Source organism: Agelaius tricolor, unplaced genomic scaffold, assembly GCF_023055355.1.
Source record: "Agelaius tricolor isolate 1412-34295 unplaced genomic scaffold, bAgeTri1.0.p SCAF_12, whole genome shotgun sequence".
NCBI lineage: Eukaryota > Metazoa > Chordata > Aves > Passeriformes > Icteridae > Agelaius > Agelaius tricolor.
This window is the reverse complement of record NW_027269272.1, coordinates 7,890,980-7,914,911: the sequence shown is the minus strand read 5'-3', so window position 1 is coordinate 7,914,911 and position 23,932 is coordinate 7,890,980. Positions and strand designations below refer to the sequence as shown.

At 41.1% G+C, this 23,932-nt stretch overlaps 1 protein-coding gene across 2 annotated transcripts in view; it reads left to right on the top strand.

The window, feature by feature from the left end:
• The window catches only part of SPSB4 (splA/ryanodine receptor domain and SOCS box containing 4), a 77,890-nt gene that overhangs the window by 14,783 nt on the left and 39,175 nt on the right, over nt 1-23,932 (top strand). For both annotated transcript variants that reach the window (XM_071437468.1, XM_071437467.1), the window contains exon 2: nt 8,229-9,085. In XM_071437468.1, the coding sequence (XP_071293569.1) occupies nt 8,392-9,085 (694 nt within the window). In that variant the 5' untranslated portion in view covers nt 8,229-8,391. The remainder of the gene's footprint in view (nt 1-8,228; nt 9,086-23,932) is intronic.

Below are 23,932 nucleotides of genomic sequence, written 5' to 3'. Positions count from 1 at the left end.
GGAAATACAGATTCTGTGCAATCTGATTTTGTCATATTGTTTCCTTAACATATGTGAAGTGTGTTTACTTAATTTCTGTTGTTTAGAAGAAGGAACTGTGGGACTGATGAAGCATTGCTTCCTGGTTTTGTGTCTTGTGGCTGACTTGACATGAAATCTTCAGGACACTTTGCCTGCAGTTGCAGCTTTGATGTGAGCTCCTTCTCATCAGGGTTTCTTGGCAAGATGTGGCCTGGCAGCCTAGCCTGATGTTCCATGTGCTCACTTCCAGGATGTCTGTCCTGTCCTGTAGGAACAGTTATTCCTGAGCCTGCTGCTGCCCTGTCAGAGTTGGCTGAGGCTGGCTATTGACTGAAGTAGCTGAGGGGGAAGGACTGGGAGGGATGCAGATGGTGTGATTGTGTAAGTCTATTTTCCTATTAAACAAAAGAATACGCTTTTGTTCAGCATCAAACTTATTCTCATGCATTCATCTCCTGCATGTTTGTGCAAGAACAATGGCTGGGTTCCCTCCAGCCTTGGCCTCCCCCTCTCACTCTGCAGCCCTGACTGGGGCAATGGGCCTGACCCCGTGTGCGTTTGTGTGCACCCGTGGTTTGTCCAAGACAGCCTTTTGGGGCATCTCTTCTGCATCAGTCTGTTCAGTTCACAAGGGGAACAATACCTCCAGCTCTTGTGTGCTGTGTTTGGCCAGAGGCACAGTCTCTTTGTGTCACTGGACTGCTGCAGCACTGCTGGAAGAATTAATGACATCCAGGTCACATCAGGAAGTGCCTCTGATGGGCTGCTTCAGCTGAGCACATCTCACAGGTGTTGTCTAACTGCTTCAGTCTAATGGGAATTACACAAAATAAGACTTGGGTGCAAAAGATGATCACAAAAGTGTCCTGGTCATTGCAGAAGCATTGTAAATTTTAAGCTGTTAGTGAATGTCTTTTATAAAAGATAGCGAGGCAAGGCCCTAGAATCATCCACTGCAATGTACAGACAGACACTGTGAGAGTGGAGCCATCTCTTGTGGAGTCTGGCAAATCTGCAGTAGCCTTGTGATGTTGTAGACACCCACAGAGCTGCTACTTGTGAGTGTTCCTCCTTAGCCCCATCCTTATCATGGTACTGGTAAAAACCAGTTGCAAACCAAGGCTGCCTTATGATTTACAAAGTCTTGCCAAGCTTGGAAAACACTGACACAATCAAAGACTGAATCTTGAGCTGAGGGGCCAAATTTTCACTCCAGTGTGATGTTACAGTTTCTGCAGTTGCAGCAAAGTTCTGGTGAACCATTCTGTCAAGCCAGAGGAGCTCTCATCTGTCTGCTTGTCACTTCCCACCATCTGCAGGCCTTCCCTCAGTCTGCTCAGGGATCATCTCTGGCACGTTCCCTGGGATTTGCAGCTGGCTAGACTGAGGAATGATGCTTTCCAGGAGTATTTCTCTCATTTATGGCTTTTTAACTTATTTCATTTTAAAGGCCAACTGGCTCCACAGCACATTACAGCAAAAGGAACTGCAGTAAAAGAAAGGCAGTGGAAATGTATTCAGCCACATTTTGAGGCTGTCACTTAATGGATGTTCTGATTTTGAAACTGAAGCTGTAGGGCTATTGATCCTCTACAAAGCTGTAGAGGTAAAATGTAAAATGAATTGTCTAAAAAGAAAAGGATTAGGCTGATGAAAAGTAGTAATGACCGGTGAGAAATTGCAATATCAAAATTTAATTATTCCTTGGGTTTTAAATCTCATGTGTGTGACACCTATTGGTATTACTTACTTGGTGAAGCATGGTGAGTAGAAATATAAAATGGCAAAGGATCCTGTAAAATGCAAAGTGGAGCTGAAAGCATAATTTTCAATTTAGTGTTAAGCCTTTTTCAAGTGTTAATTTGCTCTTTTGATACAACCCTGACACTTGAATATTAAAAATGATCACATCAGCTGTTTGGAAAAAAAACAGGAAGGTATTTGCTGTGACAGAAGGGTGGAAGATGAATGATTCTGAAGACAGAGGAAGATGTAAGCAGAAGCTCATGCCTGTGCTGAATTCAGACATGAGGTTTAGCTGTGCCCCTTAGAGCAGCTTGAAGTGACTGTGGAAATTTGCTCCATGGTTTGGACTGCTGCCTAAAGGACTGGTTCTGCCTTTGAGATTTTAATTTTTTTTTTCTCTCTTTCCTTTTGCCAGAGCAAGTATTTACATAACTGTCTGGTATTCTAGATCAGAGGGCTTATTCACCTGAAAATAACCTGGCAAAATAAAACACTAGATTTTACTCACTTTAGATTTCTGAGGCAGACCCATTTCAAGGCCATTTGAATGCAGGTGGCTGAAGACAAAAGAGAGGAATGACTAGGAAAGGGTGGTAGAAAGGATGTAGCAGCTTAAACATCTGTACCCTTATGGTAATTGTGGGATTGCATGGATATTCCTGTTATATACCCTGGAAAGAAAAGTGCTCTTTCCTTTCAGGAACTTAAGAACTAAAATATCTCTAGTTTTAAAAGGACTTACATAGTGAAAAAGGTAGTTTTTGTTGCATTGTGTTAATATACTTGTTTTTCAAATTGCATTGCTGTATTCTGAGAAGTGATTACACAGAAAAACTGTTTACAGACTTGAAGTATTTTCAGTTCATGTTTCTTCAGAATGGAAATGTCTTCATCTAAAACCAACTTTCAGCATGAAAAGGGAGAATTACAGAAACACATGCAGAGAGAGGAAGGCATAAAACCAACCCAAAACCTCAAGTCAGCTCTGTTCCAAAATACAGTAGATGGAAGTATTTAAAAATATACATTCCACTGTATTCATTGCTACTCAGGATTCTTTCTGCATTCTTCATCATATGACTAAACTGCTTCTAAGTCAGATGGTACAGATGGTATGGTATTTCAGATTATTCTAATTCCAAGCAGCTAAATGCACAGTCTTTTTTAATAACAAGCTTATCCTGATTTTTGAAACAATTACATTTTTGTAGCATTACAAAACAAGTTACTCTTTATGGAGGAATGTCCTTGGGATTTTCAGGATTTGCATTCCTTTCAGGAATCGAAGAAGTCATGATTTACTGCTGCATTGTTCATCCCACATATTAAATGTCACTTGCTAAGTGTGCATGCAGCATCAAATTTTGTCTGTAGCACAGGATAACTTGGAATAGCCAAGCATTTTTGTCTGGTTGCATTGTTATTGCATATTCCCAGTTTGACCAAGGAAGCCAACACCGTTGATTTATTGCCCATTCTGAACAATGTTGGATACCAGGATCTATAGTTGAATCCAGGCTACCCAGTCTCTTTAAGTGCCAAAAATATGCTTAATTCATTGTCACCCTCAAAACAGTGTTGTCATGGTTATGTAGCTGTTTGCACACTGGGAGCAAAGTTGATAGACACTGGGCCTTGTGCCTTCACGTTGTCTGGCTAGGGGTAAAAGTCCTTGTCCTTGAACATACATAAACCCTTTTCATTGATCTGCCCAGCATAGCACATCATGTGTTTTTCTTCTTCCTATTCCTTCTGTAGGGACTTTGGGACTGGAGTTACATTCAGAGTGTTCAGACACTGTGTCTGTTCTGTTCAGGCATCTGGGGAAGGAGCAGTTCTGGTGCCCACAGAGGAGTGGCCTTGGTCCAATGCTGCCTCTCTTGACATTCAGGGGTCCTTGCTGGCTGGTGACAAAGCCCACATTGGCAGGGGAGGTGGCAGTGAGGTCTGGCTGCAGGAGGAAAAAAAAGAATGAGGGCCAGTAGCAGAAAGAGTGAGAAGTGCCTGTAGACTTTGGCAATGCTGTTGGACAGAGGCATCTCCTTCCCTGCATTTTCTGATGGCCACTTTCACTGGTCAGTGTCATGAGCTGGGACTCACCTTCTGCTTCTCACTCTTTGGGTAAGTGTTATTTTAGGAGGATTAACCTGAGCCCTAGCGTGTTCCTAATGTAGTTTTGAATTGTATTTATGTGCTGTCATTTCTTATGCATTTTTGTCAAGTTTCCTGCATGTCTAGTTTGTGATCCAGAGGGAAATACAACTATGAATGCTGACAGCTGACTTTGCTGAAAGCATGTTTCTTTTATCAGTTATGTTCTACTGATGCCAGCATACCAAACTTAAGAAATGCACCCTATTTAATTACAGCAAAGTGATGTCCCAGCAAAGCTTTATATAGTAAGTGTAATTTGTGCTTTTTTTGTGAATGATTTCCCTAAATATTTTAGCACTCTGAGTGAAGATACTGCTAAGTGACATTGACACGCTTTTCCTGTTTGGAGTTGTATTGTTCCTGTACAGTGCATTTACTCTGATCATTGTAGCCTGACAAAGCTCAGCATGAATGGGAAGCTGTGGGACAGAAATTATTTAGGCTGCAAAAACTAGCAGTCTTCTCACACAGGGATTAGTGGTGAAATGTAGTGTTAGTCACTAAACCAGTGTAATGGAGAGGTCATATATTAAACCAGTTTGAAATAGTTTATTGTTTTTTAACTCCTGTAGAGGTTTGAAATTACAGGAAGAGCAAAGATTCGGGAAAACCTTCAAAGCAAAGCTATACAGTGAAAATTTATGCTCTTTCTATTTCTGAATATTTATGTATCTGGTGAGAAGATTTACGCAAGGAAATCTAAGTTTCTCTACTTTGGTCTTAGACTGCAAAACAAGCAGTTGAATGACACTGTTCTTTGACAAGTTTTTATTGACTCAGGTGATGGGAAGAAGGTTTTACAACCAATTATTTCTGTAAGTGGGTTGAACACGAACGAGTCTGACAGGAATAATGTGTTGTCCCTAACCCACAGCTTTTGGTAATGCTGTGTAGGTACTGATCCCGTGCTGCAGACAGGAAGCAGGTCTGGGGTACCTTTGCCAGGTGAATTGTCACTCCCCTTCCCTCCATGGGAGTGTGCATGGCTTTACCACAGCGGCTGGTGTGAGGAGAAGCTGCCTGCAGATCCCCATGGTAGTGAGGCAGGAGTGACTGTCCTGAGGCTTCTGTGCTGCCAGTGTGTGACCTGTGGAAGTAGGGAGGATTGTGTTGGTGAAGACAGGCTGAGCCTTGGTGAGCTGTGTCCCTGCAGCAGCAGCTGCTGATAAGGTGGAGGGCACAGCAGCTCAGCTGGGTCTCTGCCATCTGCTTGGTGAAAAAGGACAGGACACAGGCAAGGCCACGGATGATCTGGTTTTTGAGACACATTGCTCCTGCAAGCACCCAAGGGGACTGTAGGGAGCTGCCAGGAGGACTTTAGGGATGAGTTGCTCCCTGTGGAGCTCACGTTGCTGCTGCTTGGGTTGGGAGGCAAGGCTGCTCCTCAGATAAAGTTTTCATGTCAGCTATTGTAAGAAATTGTGCCTGAACAAACCATGTGATATAACATAAACTGTTCAGTGCAATATAAAGACTACTCAGTGCAAATCTCCAATCACCCAGTGCAAAACAACAACTAAATAAACTATTTAGTGCAATACAACAAGCTGCTACTCAGCTCCAGCAACCAGAGCTGCCTAACTGTAAGATTTTCCACTGTTGTTCCGTACTATGTCCATGCAAAGCTATTTGGCAAAATATTTAATTATCTAATTAATTTATGTGGTAATGTTCATGTGTAATGAAAGATTTAATATTGTTAGATACAGTTTCAAATTAAAGTACTTACTGAGGGCATCCCAGAGTGCAGGCACAGTTGTGTGTATATCAAGGTACTCATAATGATGCATTTTACTCCTCTGAAATACTGATCTATCTATTAGCAGCCTATTTATGTTGCAGTTTGGGGCACATGAGGAAGAATGTCTGTGGCTTGCCAAGTGAGTCAATTCAGTGTTTATAATTTCTTGGTGATTTGCCAGGCAAACATCTGTGCCAAGTTTAGTTTCTCATGTGATCAGGAAGTGATACAGCAGGATGCACTGAGGACTTCCCCGCCTGTCTCCCCTCAGCACCCTGACAGGAATGTGGCAATTGTCTTGTGCTTTAAAGTAGAAATTTTCAAAGGCATGTAGAGCTAAATCTCAAATAGATGTCACTGACTTTCCCTTTGAAAGTCTGACGTTTTCCCTTTTCATTTCCTTTCAAGCTCAAATAATCACTTTTTAAAAGGAATTACCCAATCCCTGAGCATGTGTCCTCCTATGAAAGTTTGCTTACAACATTTACTCCTATTCCTTCCCTGTGTGTTTATTAGTGTCACTATTTAATTTCTCCTGGCATTATAGGTGTGGAATAAAGTATTGAACTTGCTTTGCTGGGCCAAATTGGCATCATAGCTTTGAAACAACCCATGAGCGCTTGTGCACTATTGGAAATGGGAAGCGTCAGCTTAAATGTAATTGCTGTTTAAAGTTTTGGATTCCTCTTACATGGTTTGGAAAGGAATAAAGGGGATCATTCAAGTTGACCTCACATGGAGAGCTCCTGTGAATTGTGAGTCTTCCTGCAAATGTGATATGAGGGGATTGGATACTTACATATATTGTTTAATTTTCAAACATTAAAAGTACCTGCAATGAGCTGGCACTTTTACACTGATGTGTGTGCATATGCTCTTGTGGGAACCAACCACCAGAAAATATTTTCCTATAACTTAACTGTGATGTGGTTTTGAAAAATGGCCTTTGTACTTCTAAGTAGTAGTACTTCTAAGAAGTACTAAATTTGTACTTCTTTTTTTCTGTTTTTTTTTTTTAAAGAAGACTAGATGTGGTTTAATGTCTGTATTTAATACATGCAGAAAATACTTTACGTGTTATTTGCCATTGGAATAGTAAGAGGACTTCATTCGCTTCTCAAACTTGGTTGGATGGTAAATTGTATAGGACGTTTTTCCTAAACTTCTTTTTGTTCCCTTTTATTGCACATACATGTTTCTTAGCTTCTTTCAGGAATTATCTTTGGAATGGGACTGTGCGTTTGGAGTAGATGTTCTTTAAAAGGAAGTACATGGGCTTGACTTACCAAGTGAAATATTGCAGGATGATTTTGCAAGAATATTTCTGCCCATCTGCTGTTTGGTATTTTATGACAAGCAACTGTCACTTGGGCTCTTCAGCCTCTTGAGAGTGTGGAGATTTTTTGCTTCTTGAAACATGTCATCACTCTGTCAATAAATAAACAGAGTGGGTCTACTCTGCTATATTTGAGCATTCCTGGATTTGGTACTGATTTTGCTAGAGGACAGACATATGTCTGCTGCTGCAATACTGTATTTGATTCCATGTCAATCATGTATTTGAGTTTATAGGACTTTGTCTTAATTTCTACTCCTCTAGTACTTTTAGAGGTTCTTGATTTATCTCTACACTCTACCTGAGCTCTGAAATGTGAACAAATCTAACTTATTCAGGCTGCAGAGAAGCTTTCCTTGTGCTTTTTTGCCCTGTTTGTCTGTGGAAGCAGAGAAATAATACATTTCAAAATCATGTATTCCCCATAATGTGTCTTAGTGTGTTTTGGGTCAGCTGAATACTGAAATAGAGGAACTGTGGATTAGCCTGCTGTCCATTAGGAACATCCCCTGTTGCAGTAGCTGCCCATTAGAAATGTCTGCCAAAGAACTGAAACAGCCATTCTTCATTTGTCCTTCCATGGCTCCTTTTCCTGCTGCCTTCTTTTTTTTCTCTTTTAGCTCCTTTATTTAAAAAAAAAAAAAAAAAAAAAGAACAAAACCCCTCAAAATCTTGATGATTTTTTGTTGTTTTTCTCCTTTTTTTTAGTGTCAGGGTAAATTCAAAACAAGCATTTAAATTTTGCTGCCATTTGCTGTTGGCTGCATTTGTTTTTATAAGAGCAGAGAAGCTGAAGTCTCTGTCACCAGGGCCCAGGACACAGCTTGTCTGGAAATAAAAGATTCTGCCCTAGTGTGTGTCTGGGACTGAACCAAAAGCACAAGTGAAAGTGAAGCTACCGCAGCACATAAAGTTTGTCCCTGTTGTTGGGGAACAGCATCTGCCTGCTTTGGGCCTGCTGTGAACTTGGCCAGACAAAATAGGTGGAAGGGCAGAAGGTGAGGAATGTCTGCATCCTATCATGAATTGGAGGAAATGACTGTCTGCGCTGGTGGGCTCCGCATCCTGCTGGCAGCCTGGCTAGCGCTGCAGGACACTGCACAAGGAGCAGTGAATTTAGCTCTGGTGTTTAAAATAGCTCCTAGGGATGAGAAGAAGCGCTTCAAAAATATGCTGTGGGTTTCCTATTGGCTTGCTTAAACTAACTGGAAACTTTCTGCTTTCTTTCAGGAGCATTTTTTACTCTGAAAACATTGCTGCTAAAAAACTCCAAACAGGAGGAGTAAATCCACTCAGCTTGTCAGGTCACTGGCTCAGTGTAACGGCGCTTTCATGAGGTGACGTTGGGCCAAAGTCAACTTTTCTTTCTCCTTTGTAAACCTGCAGCCAAGCAATGGGCCAGAAAATCTCAGGGAGCATAAAGTCTGTGGATGTGAGGGAGCCCCCTTATAGACCCGTGAAACGAGAGCTGAGAGGCCCGGATTTCTGCAAGCCCGCGCGCCTGGACATGCTGTTGGATATGCCCCCTGCCAAGCTGGAGGTCCAGTACAAACACGCTTGGAATAACGAAGATCGCTCGTTAAATATATTTGTAAAGGAGGACGACAAACTGACTTTCCACAGACACCCGGTGGCACAAAGCACAGATTGCATCCGGGGCAAGGTGGGCTACACGCGGGGCCTGCACGTGTGGCAGATCCACTGGCCCACGAGGCAGCGCGGGACTCACGCCGTGGTGGGCGTCTCCACGGCCGACGCGCCGCTGCACTCGGTGGGATACACGTCCCTGGTTGGTAGCAACAATGAATCCTGGGGCTGGGATCTGGGGCGCAACAAACTCTACCACAACTGTAAAAACCAGCCCGGGGTCACGTACCCCGTCTTTTTGGAACCAGATGAGTCATTTGTACTCCCAGACTCCTTACTGGTGGTTTTGGATATGGATGAAGGGACGCTTAGCTTCATGGTCGATGGACAGTATCTTGGAGTGGCCTTCAGAGGACTAAAAGGGAAAAAACTTTACCCCATAGTCAGTGCAGTTTGGGGGCACTGTGAAATTACAATGAGATACATCAATGGACTTGACCGTAAGTGTTACCGCTTTTTTTTTTTTTGTTACCCTCTTGATTTTTCTCATATAGAGGTTTTTCTTTCTCCTTCTGCTGTGGACAGTATGCTGGGGGGAGCTGACTGTTCATCTGTGAGGGGACTGCACCCTGTCATTACTGCCCACAATGAATATATCCCTGTGTCTTGTAACGATGGTATGGATTGTGTCAAAATACCTTCCTTTTTGACAGGCAGAGTGGCAAGAATTCTATGTCCAAAGAAACTGAACAGGCTGAGAAAAAGATATTGAGAAACTTCCTGGGTATATTTAACAGTAGAATTCTTGTTTACTGGAGGATATGTTTTAAATCTGTGGTTTCCAAATAGGATTTGTGGATCCTGTAAAAATTTCCTGTAGTAGTGGAAACTCTTACTTGGTGTGCATAAACATACTTGAAGACTGGCCAGACAGCTTTCTTTCTGTAGTTGCCTTCTCAGAACCCTCAGAAGCAGCTGTGGATCCCCAAGAATCTGGAAACTTGGGTCAAATACTGCTTTCAGCAGTTTTTCTGAAAGAGAGCTATGTTCTGTAGTTCATTTCAGAAGGTAGTTTCTCTGGGTATTGTCCAGAAATCCAAGCTTTTGGGTAAGCATGAGCTATTTCTGCTCTAACAGGGTAATATCTAATGGAATTGTTACATAACAAGGAGAAGCATGTTGCTGCTGCAACCCCCAGGCAGTGGCCCAGCAGAAGGTGAGTGGCAGAAGTGGGTCCTGTCCAGTTCTCCATGCACAGGAGGGCGTGGGCTCTGCCAGGTCTGTGCCCAGTTCACACACAGGAGCATGTACTGCCTCAGCTCCCTAACTCAGCCAACTTGCAGGCAGAGTGAGCAGGCTACTGGCACACAAAAACAAAAGCCACAATTTCTGTCTGGATGATCTTTAGTCCACCTGTTCCTTCAGGGTAGGTAAATTCAAAGAATATACTTGGAATAATACTTCTGTTTCCTTTGGGGGTGTCAGCAGAGATGTTAAAAGCAGGGGATCTGTTGCATGGTAGGGCTCAGCAGCTGCTGAGAGAGCCCAGGGAGCCGTGCTGGTGAGGGCCAGGCCCTGCAAGAATGAATGCTACTCACTGTCAGCTTCTCAGCTGCTGAAAGCTGGGGAATAAAAGAATGGACAAGGTAGCAAGTGAACTTGGTTCTTGTTTTAACTGTATTATCTGAGGTGTAGTAGGAGATACAAATATATATATATCAATATATAGGAAAAAAATAGATGACTGGGCAACATTTTCATGTTATTTTGGGCTCTTCAAATGGAACATGGTCCTTCAAGAAGGCAGTAAGAGCAAGTGTTCAATACTTGCCTTTTAATTAGTAATTTCTAAAAGAATTTACTATCCTTTTCCATTAGGATGGAGTGGTCTAAATTTTTTTTCTGTCAAAAATTATTTCTCTGTTCATTAATCTTGTATCTGACATACCGAGTAGCAACAAAATTAAATAGTTGGACCCTGCTTAAGATTACCTTTTCTAAACATCTGTAATAAGCTCTGGGGGAAGGACTTTTTTTATTCACAGAAGCCTTTCAGGTTTTACAGCTGGATGCTAAATGGCAGCTTCCCAAGTGCTTTCATACAGGGGAATATCCAAGGATCTTAGGTATTTTGCAGTAACTCAGTCATTGCAGACTGATGTGCTGACAGTCTTTTTCTTGGATTGTGGGGGAGAGAGACTTTTGCAAACTGAGTATTTGTTTGTGAAAGCAGTTTTTTTAATACTGTGAATATCTGCCAAACTAAGCAAAGCTCAGCTTTGTCCATCACATCCACACAAGGAATTGTTCTGCATTCCTTTTGTAGCTTTCACAGGGCTGCTCAAGGGAGCTCTAGGAGGATGAAAACACAGGAGGAGGATGTGAATGAGTTTGGTAGAAATTACAAAATAAAAGGGACTGAGTGGAGAAGGATAGCTGTGGTCTGTGACATGGCAGAGAGAAAAATTCCCATCTGGTTTCTCGTGGGATAATTTTGCTGGAAGAGGCAGGATAGATTCCTAAACTATCCCTGAGAAAGTCAAAGTCTGTATTGTTTTTAAACACATGAACCCATGGATAAAAGTTAACTTGTGAACCAAACTTTTATGTAGGCCTGAGTTAATCTGATCATGTGAAGAGGAAGTTTAAAGCCACTTGGCTGTGGGGCAGTTTGACATCTTGGAATCGCATCATTTGTTATCACATGTTCACTGATCCATTACTGTCCTGAAACAAAAACAGCATTCAAGAAACCAAATGAGCTTGTTTAGCTGGTGCTCCAGAGCAAACACTGTCTGTTTTCCGCTAAGGGTGTTTGTATCCAGCCAGCCCTTGTGCAACAGTGCAGGTTTGGCTGTGGCACTCTCCATGTTTGCTCTCATTGCACTTTTGATTGCAGGTTTTTATAATTGCTTGTTCTTGTGAAAATCAGAGCAGGTATTGAAGAACACTTGTGTTCACAAATTTAAGTACATTTGAACATATATGTATGTGGGGAATTGTTACTGTTTGATTCCTCTCTAACATTACCAGTTAACTCTTCTTTTCCCCCTTTTTTTTTCCCCCATAATCTTTTTCCCCCCTTTTCCCTGGAAGTATTTCCTGCTCCTGAGTGCAGCTTTTGGTAGATCTGCCCATAGTAACTTAGCTGGTCTTGAAGCTGCTGTCAAACAGTGCCCGGTAACTTTCTATTCAGTGATTGATTGCTGCCGTTCAGAATGCAAACCACAGCTTGGGATGGTTGTTTGTGTGGAGTCCTGCAGGGCAAATGGAGACCTCCACGGCAGGGATTTCCAGTGTTTTCAATACTTGCTGCTTAAATTGAAGACCTCTGAATACTTTAAAGGCCCCTGTATTTCAGTTGCTTGGCAGAGAGTGAAAGGCTTGCAGGAATGGAAGAGTGAAAGGCTCAGATGATGGCTTTCATGCAGCTGCAATGAACTTAAACATACGTCACAGATGGTGCAGAGTTCCAAGTGTGTTAATTACTGCAGGGATGGCAGATTCACAGGAGGATAAGGCTGCAGGTCAAAGATCAAGGACCTCTGTGCCCTCTGGACTCTAGATATTGCTCCTAGAATAATGCTGTAATTAAAATCAGTTGTACTTCTGCCAGCTGCATCTGATACCCACAGTATTCTGTTTCAGAAACTACCTTGAACATCACATGATGATGATCTTTGACTTTACAAAAGACATTTTTTCCTTTTTTTATTTTGAGAGACTTGGAGTTGCAAATGTTTTCAGGGTTTGGGAGGAAAGGCAGAGGGACAGGATGGAGAGTGCTCATAGTAAATACAGTGAGTTCTTCCCAGCACAAACTCCTTTGATCAAATGCTATCAGTACCTACCACACTGATGTCTGCCCACTTCCTGGGCAGAAGACAGAATTTTACATCAATCTTCTGACTTACTGCCTATTGCAATAATTAGAAGCCTCAAATAACATAAAAGCAGAAAATGTTACTTTTTAGATCAGGGCACGTGCTTGTTTACAAAAAGTTGGTCTATTTATATCTGGTGTCTGATGAGGAGTCCTGGAGACTATTTATAGACTGGAACAGAGAAATAGCAAAATACTTGTGTGTAAATGTACATTGCAGATCATGACTGATCCATTAGTGTTTAAACAAAGATTGGGAGGACAATCAATATAACAATGCTGTGATGGGAAACTTGGTCATTGAGTAGGTAAACAGAACTCATTGCAGTTCTTGCACTAAACCTCCCACAGGTTGAAAATAATTGTTGAGCTCAGGAAGCTGGAAGCATTTGTCTCAGAGGAGAAGACTTTACTTACAAGTATAATTTATGGAACACATTTGTCTGTACCTATTTGCATTTGTTCTTGCAGGACCTGGCCCTCACCAGCACAGCTCCCTGGGCTCTCTCAGCAGCTGCTGAGCCCACCATGCAACAGATCCCCTGCTTTTAACATCTCTGCTGACACCCCCAAAGGAAACAGAAGTATTATTCCAAGTATATTCTTTGAATTTAGCTACCCTGAAGGAATAGGTGGACTAAAGATCATCCAGACAGAAATTTTGGCTTTTGTTTTTGTGTGCCAGTAGCCTGCTCAGTCTGCCTGCAAGTTGGCTGAGTTAGGGAGCTGAGGCAGTACATGCTCCTGTGTGTGAACAGGGCCCAGGAACAGTAGATCATATTCCTGGATCTTGGGTTGCCTCAGGAGAGGGTGATGATCCTGTGGCTCCTGCCTCTCCTGGCTGCTGAGGCACTTGCAGCTCCAGGGAGGACGTGGGTGCTGTTCTCTGTGGAGGGAGGAGGGGGCTCAGTGCACATCCTCTCTGCTGCTGATACAGCTGCAGGAGCTCTGGCTTGTGCTCTGTTCACTTCTTTTGCTCTCAGCTGTGCAGAGATCACAGTGGAAACCCATGAAACTCTTTCAGACCTGAGGCTCTCTGTGTTTAGCATTTTGAATTAAAGGTGATGCTTCTAAGCTAAAAGACCAATTTTGGAGCTATGCACAAGTTCTTTGCTACTATTCTCAGTTTATTTTAATTCACATTGGTCTGTGTCTAACATACCACAATTGCTAGTTATAAACATACAGTCTTCCCCTTGGAGGCTTTTTTGCTATAAAGAAATCTAAGTCAAAATAGTGACATTATTAACTGCCAGAAGAAATCCATAATCTCTCATCACACTCTGGGTTTTCCCCCGCAATGGGTTTCAATTAAAATCTCTTAATGGATTTGGTTTTTTGTTTATCTAAACTTGTTTTATGCTATTTATATAATACAAGACTCTGGAGGCCGCAGTGGAAATAACATATTCTGAAAATCCAGTATTGCTAGACCTTAGAAAGGATTTTCCCTACAGACATGCAGTCAGAGGATGAAGAGCAGCAATTAAGCAGCCAATGCTGTGAAGAAGCAATCTTTAACTTTTGAGATAATTTAACAGGAAACAGCATTTTCAGTGCCTGCTTTAGGAGTGCTATAGCTATTGTTAGGGGGGTTTTGTCTTCTTCTAAATTCACTCCCCTTCCCTGGGTTAAGTGAATTTTTTTTGTCCTTGAATCTTAATTTGTTGACACTTCCTAATTAATTCTCAGCCTTTTCCCAGCAGGTTGAAACCACTGTATTGTTACTAGAATATGCCACTCTGCTAAGTGGCTTTTCACCACAGCCACCCCCTGCCCCTTCTTGGTGGTCTCTGCATTACATCTCTCTCCCAGATACTCTTCATTTATTCAGTCCCCATTTCTTTCTTTCCTTCCCCAGCTGAGTTTCTCTTCTGTTGCCACACTAAGCAATAATAAATTCTTACCTAAACCTTGTCGGGTTTTTTTGTCCTTGTCCCCAACTTCAGGTAGTGCATTTTTGTTACTGATAACTGTAGAAGATCAGGTGCAGTGTCACTCTTCCAGAAAAGGACTTTCCGATTTAAATGTGTGACTTTAGCTGTAATGGTGAATGGGATTTGTTTTATCGAACTTTTTCCTGTTCAGACCTCCAGTGACAGAGCCTCCTGACAGTCTAAGGCACAGATCAGCTTTACAGTTAGCAAGTTGTTTGGTTTTATGGTCTGGGAGTTATTTGTGGATTTGGTTTCTTTTTTCCTTGCAGTCTTGTCTAATTTATTAGCAAGGAATCCAGTTATCATTGGCCTAGCACAAAAGAAGGTGCTGGGATATTTTCTTTCAAGCTCTGTAGCTCCCAAGGCTAAGAGCAGCCATCAGTAGTGCACTTTGCATCCTGACATACCTAGTGTTTATTCTTCCCTCTCTGGTTCATAAAAGTGCCATGGCAACTGTCACATCTGCAGTTTTAAGGAAAAAATGCTTGATAATGTTTTCTGATCATATTTCCACTGATTTCCCATGTATCCTGTTCTTAGGAAACAAGAATCTTGAAGAGCAGTGACTACAATTCTGAAGTGAACAAGTTACACTGTGAATATTGTACTTATTACACTAAAATAGCAACTTGATAGCCTTGCTTAATTCTTTTATGAATTTGCTTGAGCTACAATGATGGAATTGCTAAGCAATGTGAATTAATTCTCACAGGTTTGTATTAGAAGTGGAAATTTGTAAAGGACTATTGTTTTGGATTTGGATTTGCTGTGTCTGTATTGCTGTAGGCTGTAAATCCAAGTTTCAGGGCAAACAGGGATGCTTCTGTCATTGAGTGAAATATTTATTTTATTGCCAAATATGCATATGCTTTTTAAATTTTGACTGTTTTCTGTTTCATATGTGTTTTCTCATCAGTTATATTTCTCTTTAAGATACTCCTTTGTCTCTCTAGCCATGGAAATTTCTACCCTTCTGTAATTACAAGCTCTTTTTGCAGATAGCCTCTTTCTCCTAAATCAGTGTAGCTTCTCTACTAGAGAAGCAGTTAAACAACCTGATTTCTAGTTTGAGCTCAGAGAAAATTCCACTCTAAAAGAGAGTGTGTTTTGGCTCATGAGTGGCTATTCTATACCCATCTTCATATTATGGCAAAATTCATATTTTTATGGTAAATTGACAGCCAATGGGCCTGAAAATGAGCATGTCCAGAGATGCTGCTGTGCCCTGCAGGTGGTTCTGCTGAAAGTAGTGCTGGTGCTCCCTGTGTACAGGAGAATAAAGCTGCCCTAGCAGTAACACTGTGTGAAAATAATGCTGAGGCTGTGAAGTACTTGGAAGCTGGCAAACAGCAGAATGGGATTTGTTTTTTTGGTGCTGTAATTCTGAGCTGGGCAGCCTTATCCCACTTTCTGGGATAGTGTTTCACTCTGCTAAAAGGTGGTAGGTTCAGCTGCAAGTCATCCTTTTGTACTCACTTTTTCCTTGACTCTTTTCTCCCCAGCCCTGTGTGTCCATGAGTTGGTGTATTGTGTATTTCCCCAGCCAGCCAGTGTGGAAACCCCCAGAGCATGACAGTCGCTGTGTTCTCAGGTTCAGGTTTGTGTTGCCCTTTGAAGATAAGAGCAGAAAAGCCCTCCTAGCAGGACAGCACTGGATCAAAGCTCCCCCTCATCTGCTTTGATTTGGCAATACACCTTCAGTCTTTCGCTTTAAACTGTTTGGGTTGGGACTGATGATCAAATCTGTCTTCCAGTCTGTTATCAAACTTGATTTTTGCTGAAAACCCTCAATGCTAGAAGTGTGAGATGGGACATTTCAGTCTTCAGTGCTGGAGCTCACTCAGGGTTGAGGCAGAGGAGATGGTAGAAGTTATTATCCCCCCCCCCCCTTCTTTTTTTGAGAAGGTTCATATTAGCTCTGTCTCTACCAATTTCTTATCACTGGTTGGGAAAAAAAATTGCCTTATTCCAGAGAAATTATTTGTATTAAACCAAAATGCATTATGAGCAAAGTAGGTAACATTAAAAAGCTACAGCTTTTGTTGACAGTTGTATTTCTCATAATAGATACTTTTACAGCATGCTGTCCTCCCATTGGAAATGGGAACTCCATTTCTGTGTGTGTTGGTTCAGACATGGCATTTAAAAACATGGTGCTTCTGTTTTTCAGTGAAAAGATAATAATATTCTTGTGTGTGCCACATACCTGCATGTCTGTTCACTGTGTAACTAAAAGGGCCACAAAGCTTTGAGACAGGATCTTAAAGCTAACAAAAAAATCTACTTCCTCCTTCCTCTGGTTTTAGCAAGTTTGACAGCTACAGTTTATCTGAGCAAGACAAAGTGATTCATTTCTTTTAGATCCTGCTGTGTTCCTTCATTTCTTGTAGTGTTTACCTCTCATATTTTGGCATTCTCTTAAGCATGAGCCTGTAATTGCTCTCAAAAATGCATTTCTCTGTCCATCAAAACAAAACAGAATGTGGGGTTATACTAATGACCTGTTAATGTGTTCAAAACTAAAATGCTTTATGCTTCTGAAAACTCCTAATTTTCAAGTGATTTGTATTATGTAAAATAAAATATTTTGAAGGTACTTTAAAAAATATCTTTATGAAAGGGAAAATAATATTTAAAGGCTTAGGAGTTTGTTTTGTTTAGAACCTGGTGCTCAAACAACCACAACCAGGCAGTGTGTTTGGGGTTTGTGTATTGTCAGTGACTGCTTCTCTTTCAGCCTTGCTTTTTGAGCTTTTCTATTCTTTACAGCATTAACTCCCACCCTGATGAATTAGCTCATGCACTTAAAATTTTTGTTATATTTTGACACTGGTGATGTCAAAGGCTCCCACTTCTCATGAAACAAGTGATGTTGGGGTAAGTGACTTGGGTTAGGTTGGTGTGGAATGTGTGCCTTGGCTCCAGAAGAAATACCATTTAATTTCTTGGTTCATACTGAGTTTCACTGCACTAGAAGGCCTCCCCATCACGTGTGTGGACTCACTCTATCTTTGTTGTTTTAACTTCAGCAGTTGCTTTAATGTGCTGTGTTGTAGCCCTGACTCCAGCCCTGCTGCATGCATGCTTGCCATATGTGTAAACAATTTGCTGATTTTAGTGGTATGACCTGCTGGCCTCTGCCTGTATAAACAAATGGAGGCCAAAGTTCAGAGAGATCAGAGGGGAAACTTTAAACATCCTGCAAAATCTGCAGTCCATTAAGTGTACGTTAGTATTTGGTTACAGCCAATCCTTTTGTACTTCTCAGTAATTTGTTCATGGCATGTTTGGGAAAGGAGGGATGGCTTCACCTGGGGCTTGGGCTTGCCCTGAGAGAAACAAGCTTCAGTGGTATTTTCTTGGTTTGGGAAGGGAATGCTCTCACAGGTGCTTCACTTTTCATTCAGATTGAGATTTGGAAGTTAGGGTTGTGGGGACATTGGCCAAAGGGCTGTAGTGTGCAAAGAATGAATGATATGAGAGACCTGTGACACAAGCAGCAGAATGAAACGTGTGGCAAAGAAGGGGGAAAGCAAGGAGAAAAGTGAGAAGTGCCAGCAAAATCTAGAAAGAGGTACTTGAAAGAGCAAATGTGAAGAAGGCAGTGCTTAAAAGGAAGAGAGAAGGCAGGTAAGTCTGGAAAGAGGGTTAAAAAAAAGATGCTGAGATTTTGACAGGAAATAAGCCTTGATGTAGTAAGCCAAGTAGCTCATGGAAAAGAAAGGTCAGGACTGTCCAAGCTCCTGAATGGCCAGACATCCCTCCTGTGCTTTCTTTACTTTCATCACCACTTTTTCTGGCAGGAGCTCTGAGTCCAACCCTCAGCTCTATGGTGTTAAGCACAGCCATGCTGAGCTTTCCTGGACATTTCTTGTAGCTGCTTGTTACTTTTTTGTAAAGCAGGCTAAGAGCTTGTATAAGTCAAAGAAACTTACCTAATTTCTGATGGACTTTTATAAGTTTTTAAATGTTATTTTTCCCAGTTTTTCTGAACTTACTGTAAATTTAAATCTGTTACTTCTACATTATAGATCTTGTGTCCTCTAAAATAATTTGCTAAACTTCCAGGTATAGCTGATCATCCGGAAGATGTTCAAGGCATTTTATAATTTCATTTCAAGAATAAAGCAGAAACTAAATAATCTGTGATGCAAATGTTTTCAGAATCCTGCATGTAACTTGATGTACTTGAAACACTGGAGTTCCAGCCTTTCAGCATCATCCCCAGCAGCATTTCTGATAGAAAACTCTGATAACATCTCTGAAATGCAACTCTGTTAACTGGCAAGCATCTGTATGCAAGCAGCAGCTTCCTGAGAATGTGATTTTTTTTCCTAAATCACTTATGCAGAGGAAGTTCCAGACTTCCTCTGGCCCATTTTTCCAAACACCTTTAATACATAATGCATACATAGTCTATTATCTTAAAATGTTTATGAAAGTAAGTTTGTCTTCAAAACAGAACAGAAGAGGAACAAACCAGGGTGTTTTGGACTTGGTACCAAAGAGGTGATGCTTTCAGCAGCTTCCTTGGCCACAGGGCAGCAGTTCTGTACTTTTGTGGCTCTTGATGTCCCAGCTCCTGGCTGGGTTGCATGTGAGGTGTTGCACACAGCAGCAGCAGCAAGTGGTGACAGCTCTGCAGAGAAGGAGCTGCAGGAGGAGTTGGCCAGGAATTGACTACTACAGGAAAATGAGTTTGGGGAGGGGTGTCTGGCAGTTTGGCTGCTGTCAGAGGTTCTCTCCTAGAGGGGGAAGCAGACCCTGCTCTGGAGAAAGAGGAGCCATTACACTGTGGTGGTGGATGGGTTTCTCAGCAGCCCACAGCCCAAGTCCAGGTCAACAAATGCCACAGCTCCAGGAACTTGTCATCAGCTGGAACCACCATCTGCTTTCTGTTCCCCAGATTATTGTGCTGATGGAAACTTCCTTAAAATGACAATATACCAAGAAACATTTTGTGTATGAAAAGTGAACATCAAATCTAAGGGTCACTTTTACCATGGTACACCAAATCACTTAGTCCCCATGCTTGTGAATCACGGTAATTTTGGTTTAACAGCAATTTACTCTAAGCTACTCATTTGCTTTTTAAGACAACTTAACAAATTGTTTCAGTAGGGATGTTATGTTAAACAGGAAAAAGGTTTGCTTTCCTAGGTAGAAAATAACAAACCATTTTGTAGAATTATTTGTTTTCCCATCACTGACAATTCCTTGCAATAACAAATGGCATTGTTTGCTATTTTCCCCTGCTGTATGTTTAACTACCCTTATAAGCAGGATAAGCTGTAGGCCCAATACCCTATCAATTTTAGCATCTTCTTGTTTTGTTCTCAGTACACAATTGCCTTTGCAGTGGTGATTTTTAAAAAAGAGATTAGGCTTTTAAGCCAGACCTTTTGGCTAACTCTGCAGTATTAGTTTATGAAGTAATGCATTAAAGGAGGTGTTTGGTAGGAGCTGCTCTTGGAGCAGGTGAAAATGAAAATCCAGTGTTCTCTCTACTTGGGATGTTGCTCAGTACTATGAAAAGAAGAAAACCACATTTATATAACCAATACAAGAACACACATTAAGTGTAAAAAAACTTTGTTTTTCAGGCTTTTAGGATTAAGATTGAGCCAAAAAGGCAGATGGTAAATCCATTTCCCAATGCTAATCTGACAGTAATGTTCTGATCCTCTGTGGAGCTCAGTAATGCTGTGTGCTCCTCTGAAATCCACTGGCTGCTGGGAAATGGTGTCTCCCTGTGCAAGAAAGTCTTCTTTGCTTTAGCTGGAGACAGAGGAGTGTCTCCTTTTAGTGAGCAGGTGGGCAATACTGTTTCTCTAATTTCTCTGCAGGAAGTATGATGATACGTTTTTTTCAGGAGTTGGGGAAGAAGAGTGCTTTGGTGTCCTCCTCTGAGTGTACAGCTGTAAGCTGTCTTTTAGTCATTCTTTCCTTTCTTTAATCTGCAAATGATACTGTCTCTATTTGCACAGATTTGAAAAATGGGCTCTGAGCAGCTGATCCTGCCAGCTGTTTTGCAAAAACAGTATTTTAAAATAGTCTTTTGAGCTAAAATGTGAAAAATGACCTTTGAAGAAATTGGGGTAAACCAAGTGAGTTATACAAGTGCAATTGGCAAAGCTGTCTAGATGTGTCTTGAACACAACTAGATTTTACTTGATCCCCTGAATAAGCTCTAAAATTCTTGTGTTTTTAAAAAAAGAACTATTTTCTTTGTCTGTCAAGAAGTCCCTAGTTTTGTTTAAAGTGGAAAATCATGATAAAGCTGAATCAAATGTAGAGCACTCCTTTAACTTTGCAGAATAAGGAGGATGGATTTTCAGGTGGTAGATGGGGGAGGTACTGACTAAAGGCCCTTCTAGACTTGGTTGCTGCCACTGCTTTGAAAGACCTGTTTGACTGTTTCTCTGTCCAAGTTAGTTGCAGTCACAGGAGTTTTTAGGGGCTCTTTGGTTTTGTTTGACAATTCTTACTCTGTTCTACCTGGAGTGCAGTAAATATGTAAGCAAAAGGAGCCTTTTCACAGAAGGGCTGATGTTCTGTATTACACAACACATCCAAAGAATGAAGTGTTCTGGATTAAGCAGGAATAGATCTGTAATTTTTCAGATCTTTATCTGGGTTTTTTTTTTGGTAATAACTTCCACATTTGGCCACATTATAATTTTAAAAATAAGCTTCTGCAGACAGAGCCAAACTACCTGTGTGCCAAATGGCCATCCAAGATGAATGGTACATATATTTCAGATATATATATGTGTGTGTGTATGTAATTCTTATCCATTTTAGGGCCTTTCTTCAAATTCTCATAGAACACATTCGGCTGTTTTTGGAAAAGTGAAACCAAATCCTTTATTAAAGATGTAACTGTGTGCTGCAGACAGCAGTCTCCAAAGATGTTACTGCTCTTTTTGCCAGGTAATTGTAGCAGGGAATTCGGTGCCTCCTGGGGCACTTCTGCCAGCGGTTTCCAGTCGTTTCCTGCCTCAAAGGGAAAAACAAGGAGCAGTAAATGATTTCTGGTTTTAATTAGGCTGACAACAATTGTGCCCTGAAGTATGTTAGGAGAGACAGTCATTAAGTGTGGTGTCCCTGGAGGCATTTCCTGCCCTGTCCGGGGTTTGCTGGTGTGCAGCATCTCTTTTGGCTTTGTTTTGTGGTGATTCTGCATCCCTTTCTGGCCTTTTGTGTTCAGGCTACAGCAATTCTCACATCTCTCCTGTTGGCACCTCAGACTTACTTTGGCATTGCTTTTGTATTTATCTAGATGTTCCAATTGAGAAAACATGTATATTTTCAATTATCTAGTCTACATTATGTACAATAGAGTCCATTACAGAGGACACCTCATCTAGTTTGTGCTTTCATTGATCCAGGCTGGAGATCTAGTGTTCAGATAAAGATTAAGTTTAAAATCTAACAAGAATTTGGGCTTTTGATATTAGAAACTGTAACAAAGGATAGTATGATTAGACTGGTGAATATATATGATGATTATTTCAGGGAAGGGAATGTAATGCTTTTTAGTTTTCTGAAGGTGGGAATGTGTGGGAGTAAGGGCAGTCCAATAGGTTTTGAAATTTCAGATACTTCAGAGAACCTGATGAAAGAATCCCTTCTGAAAAACCTGTATTACGGTGAAGTTGAGCAGTTCTATTGGGAACCTCCTTTAAAAACAGGCAAGAAAAGATGGAAGCAAATAGTCAGGTTCTAAGTTGGGAAGAGCATATTAGTAGAATCTCTTTGGGGATCTACTCTGCTCAGAACAGTAACAGTGAATTGGAAAATAAGGTGAAATAATTTAGACACAATCTTTCAAGGTAGATAAATCTAAACACAGGACTTTGAGCAGAGTCTTGTAGTAATTAATTTCACAGTAAAAAAGTAGGTGAGGTTTGGTGATGTTTTGTGCCCAGTGCTGTGTAACAGGATGGGGTGAGGGGAACAGATCTCCTTCTGTGTGGTGTATGGGTTCTGTGCAGGATGAACTGTTGCCACCTGGAAAGAGACCCTGGAGACATTGTGCATCACGTGATGAAAATGTCACTAATGAGTAACCCAGGGGGTGCATGTGATGTTGTGAACTGGGACAGAGCAGGGAACTTGTGATGTTGGTGTGTCTTGATGTCTGTGTGCTCTTGTCCATACCTGCCCTCTGCTGCCCCTTCTCCCCAGATGTTAAAATATGTAAAAATACTAAACTAAATAGATACTAAAAATTAATAGTTTGAATAGGAAGAAAAGCATGGCTTCTGCAGAAGGAAAGAATAAATAAACCAGGATCTGACCAATAGCCCACCTACATCTGTATCCAGGCCTCAAGAGCAACAATTACTAGCTGGCTAAGGGACAGCGTGGGAACTGGGCAGGGTTAGAGGGAGAGTGAGCCCTTTATTTAGCTGATTCCTCTGAAGCTTCATTTCATCTGAGTGATCCCCTAGCCTGTAATCATCTGGATTTCATACTTTACCAGATGGATATGTGTTTAGCAACCTTTAATAGTTACTTTCCTAAAAGCTCTGGTCTTTTTCTGTGGAGCTGTGTCAGCTTTTTGCATCCAGAGCACGTTGTGGCAGCTTACATATGTGTTATGTGACAAAACACCTCTCTTGATGTGTTTTGGCTTAACTCTTCAGCCTGAAAAATAACTGCAGAGAATATTAAAAAAATGTCTATGCATTCACAAATGGCACAGAAAATGTTGACTGTGGAAGGTTCTGTGTCAAAATCTGGTGATGGAGGTGTTCCAGCAAAATACCAGGTCCCTTATTTAAAAAAAAAATAAATAAATTATACATCAAAAACATCAACCCAATAAAATATTGCACTGAGATTAAGTGAAAATCAAAAGTATAAAGGGGCTTGAAAAGGAATGAAATATATTCATAAAGGATCTACTGATATTTGTTGGACACGCAGTTCAGTTACATCTTTCAGCACAGGAAATGTAATAAAACAGAAAACAAAAGAGTGCCAGGCAAGCTATCATAAAATTATCTGCTCATTTAAAAAATTTGAAATTTAATATGATGCTTCCTCATATATTAAAATAAATACAAGATTTAGCCATGTGTTTTTTGAAACACCAAAAGGTAACAGAAGTGAATCTGTGATATGCACATTCTGTGATCTCTGACAGGAGAGACGGAATAATGTGATATTTAGTAAAATGTCAGGTATTTCTGAAGAGCACTAAAGCTGCTGCAGGAGTTGCAGCAGGGATTACAGGTCTGTCTGGTCATGTAAGGTGAATTTAATTTCCACTTCACCTCTATGAATAAGATGAAAATAAAATATGGAAATACTGCTGCTAGAATTACTTGATATTCTGTTTGTCACATGTATTTTCTATTACCAAGTAAATGCTTAAAATAGTTCCAGGAGACTGAAAAAAAGTTTTTGCCAGACACAGTTTATAAAATAGTTTCAACCACTTAAAATGGAAGCAGCTTAAAATGGATTATTATAGGTAAGCCTAAAAACTGCCCTCAATAAAGATTAGACCATGGCAG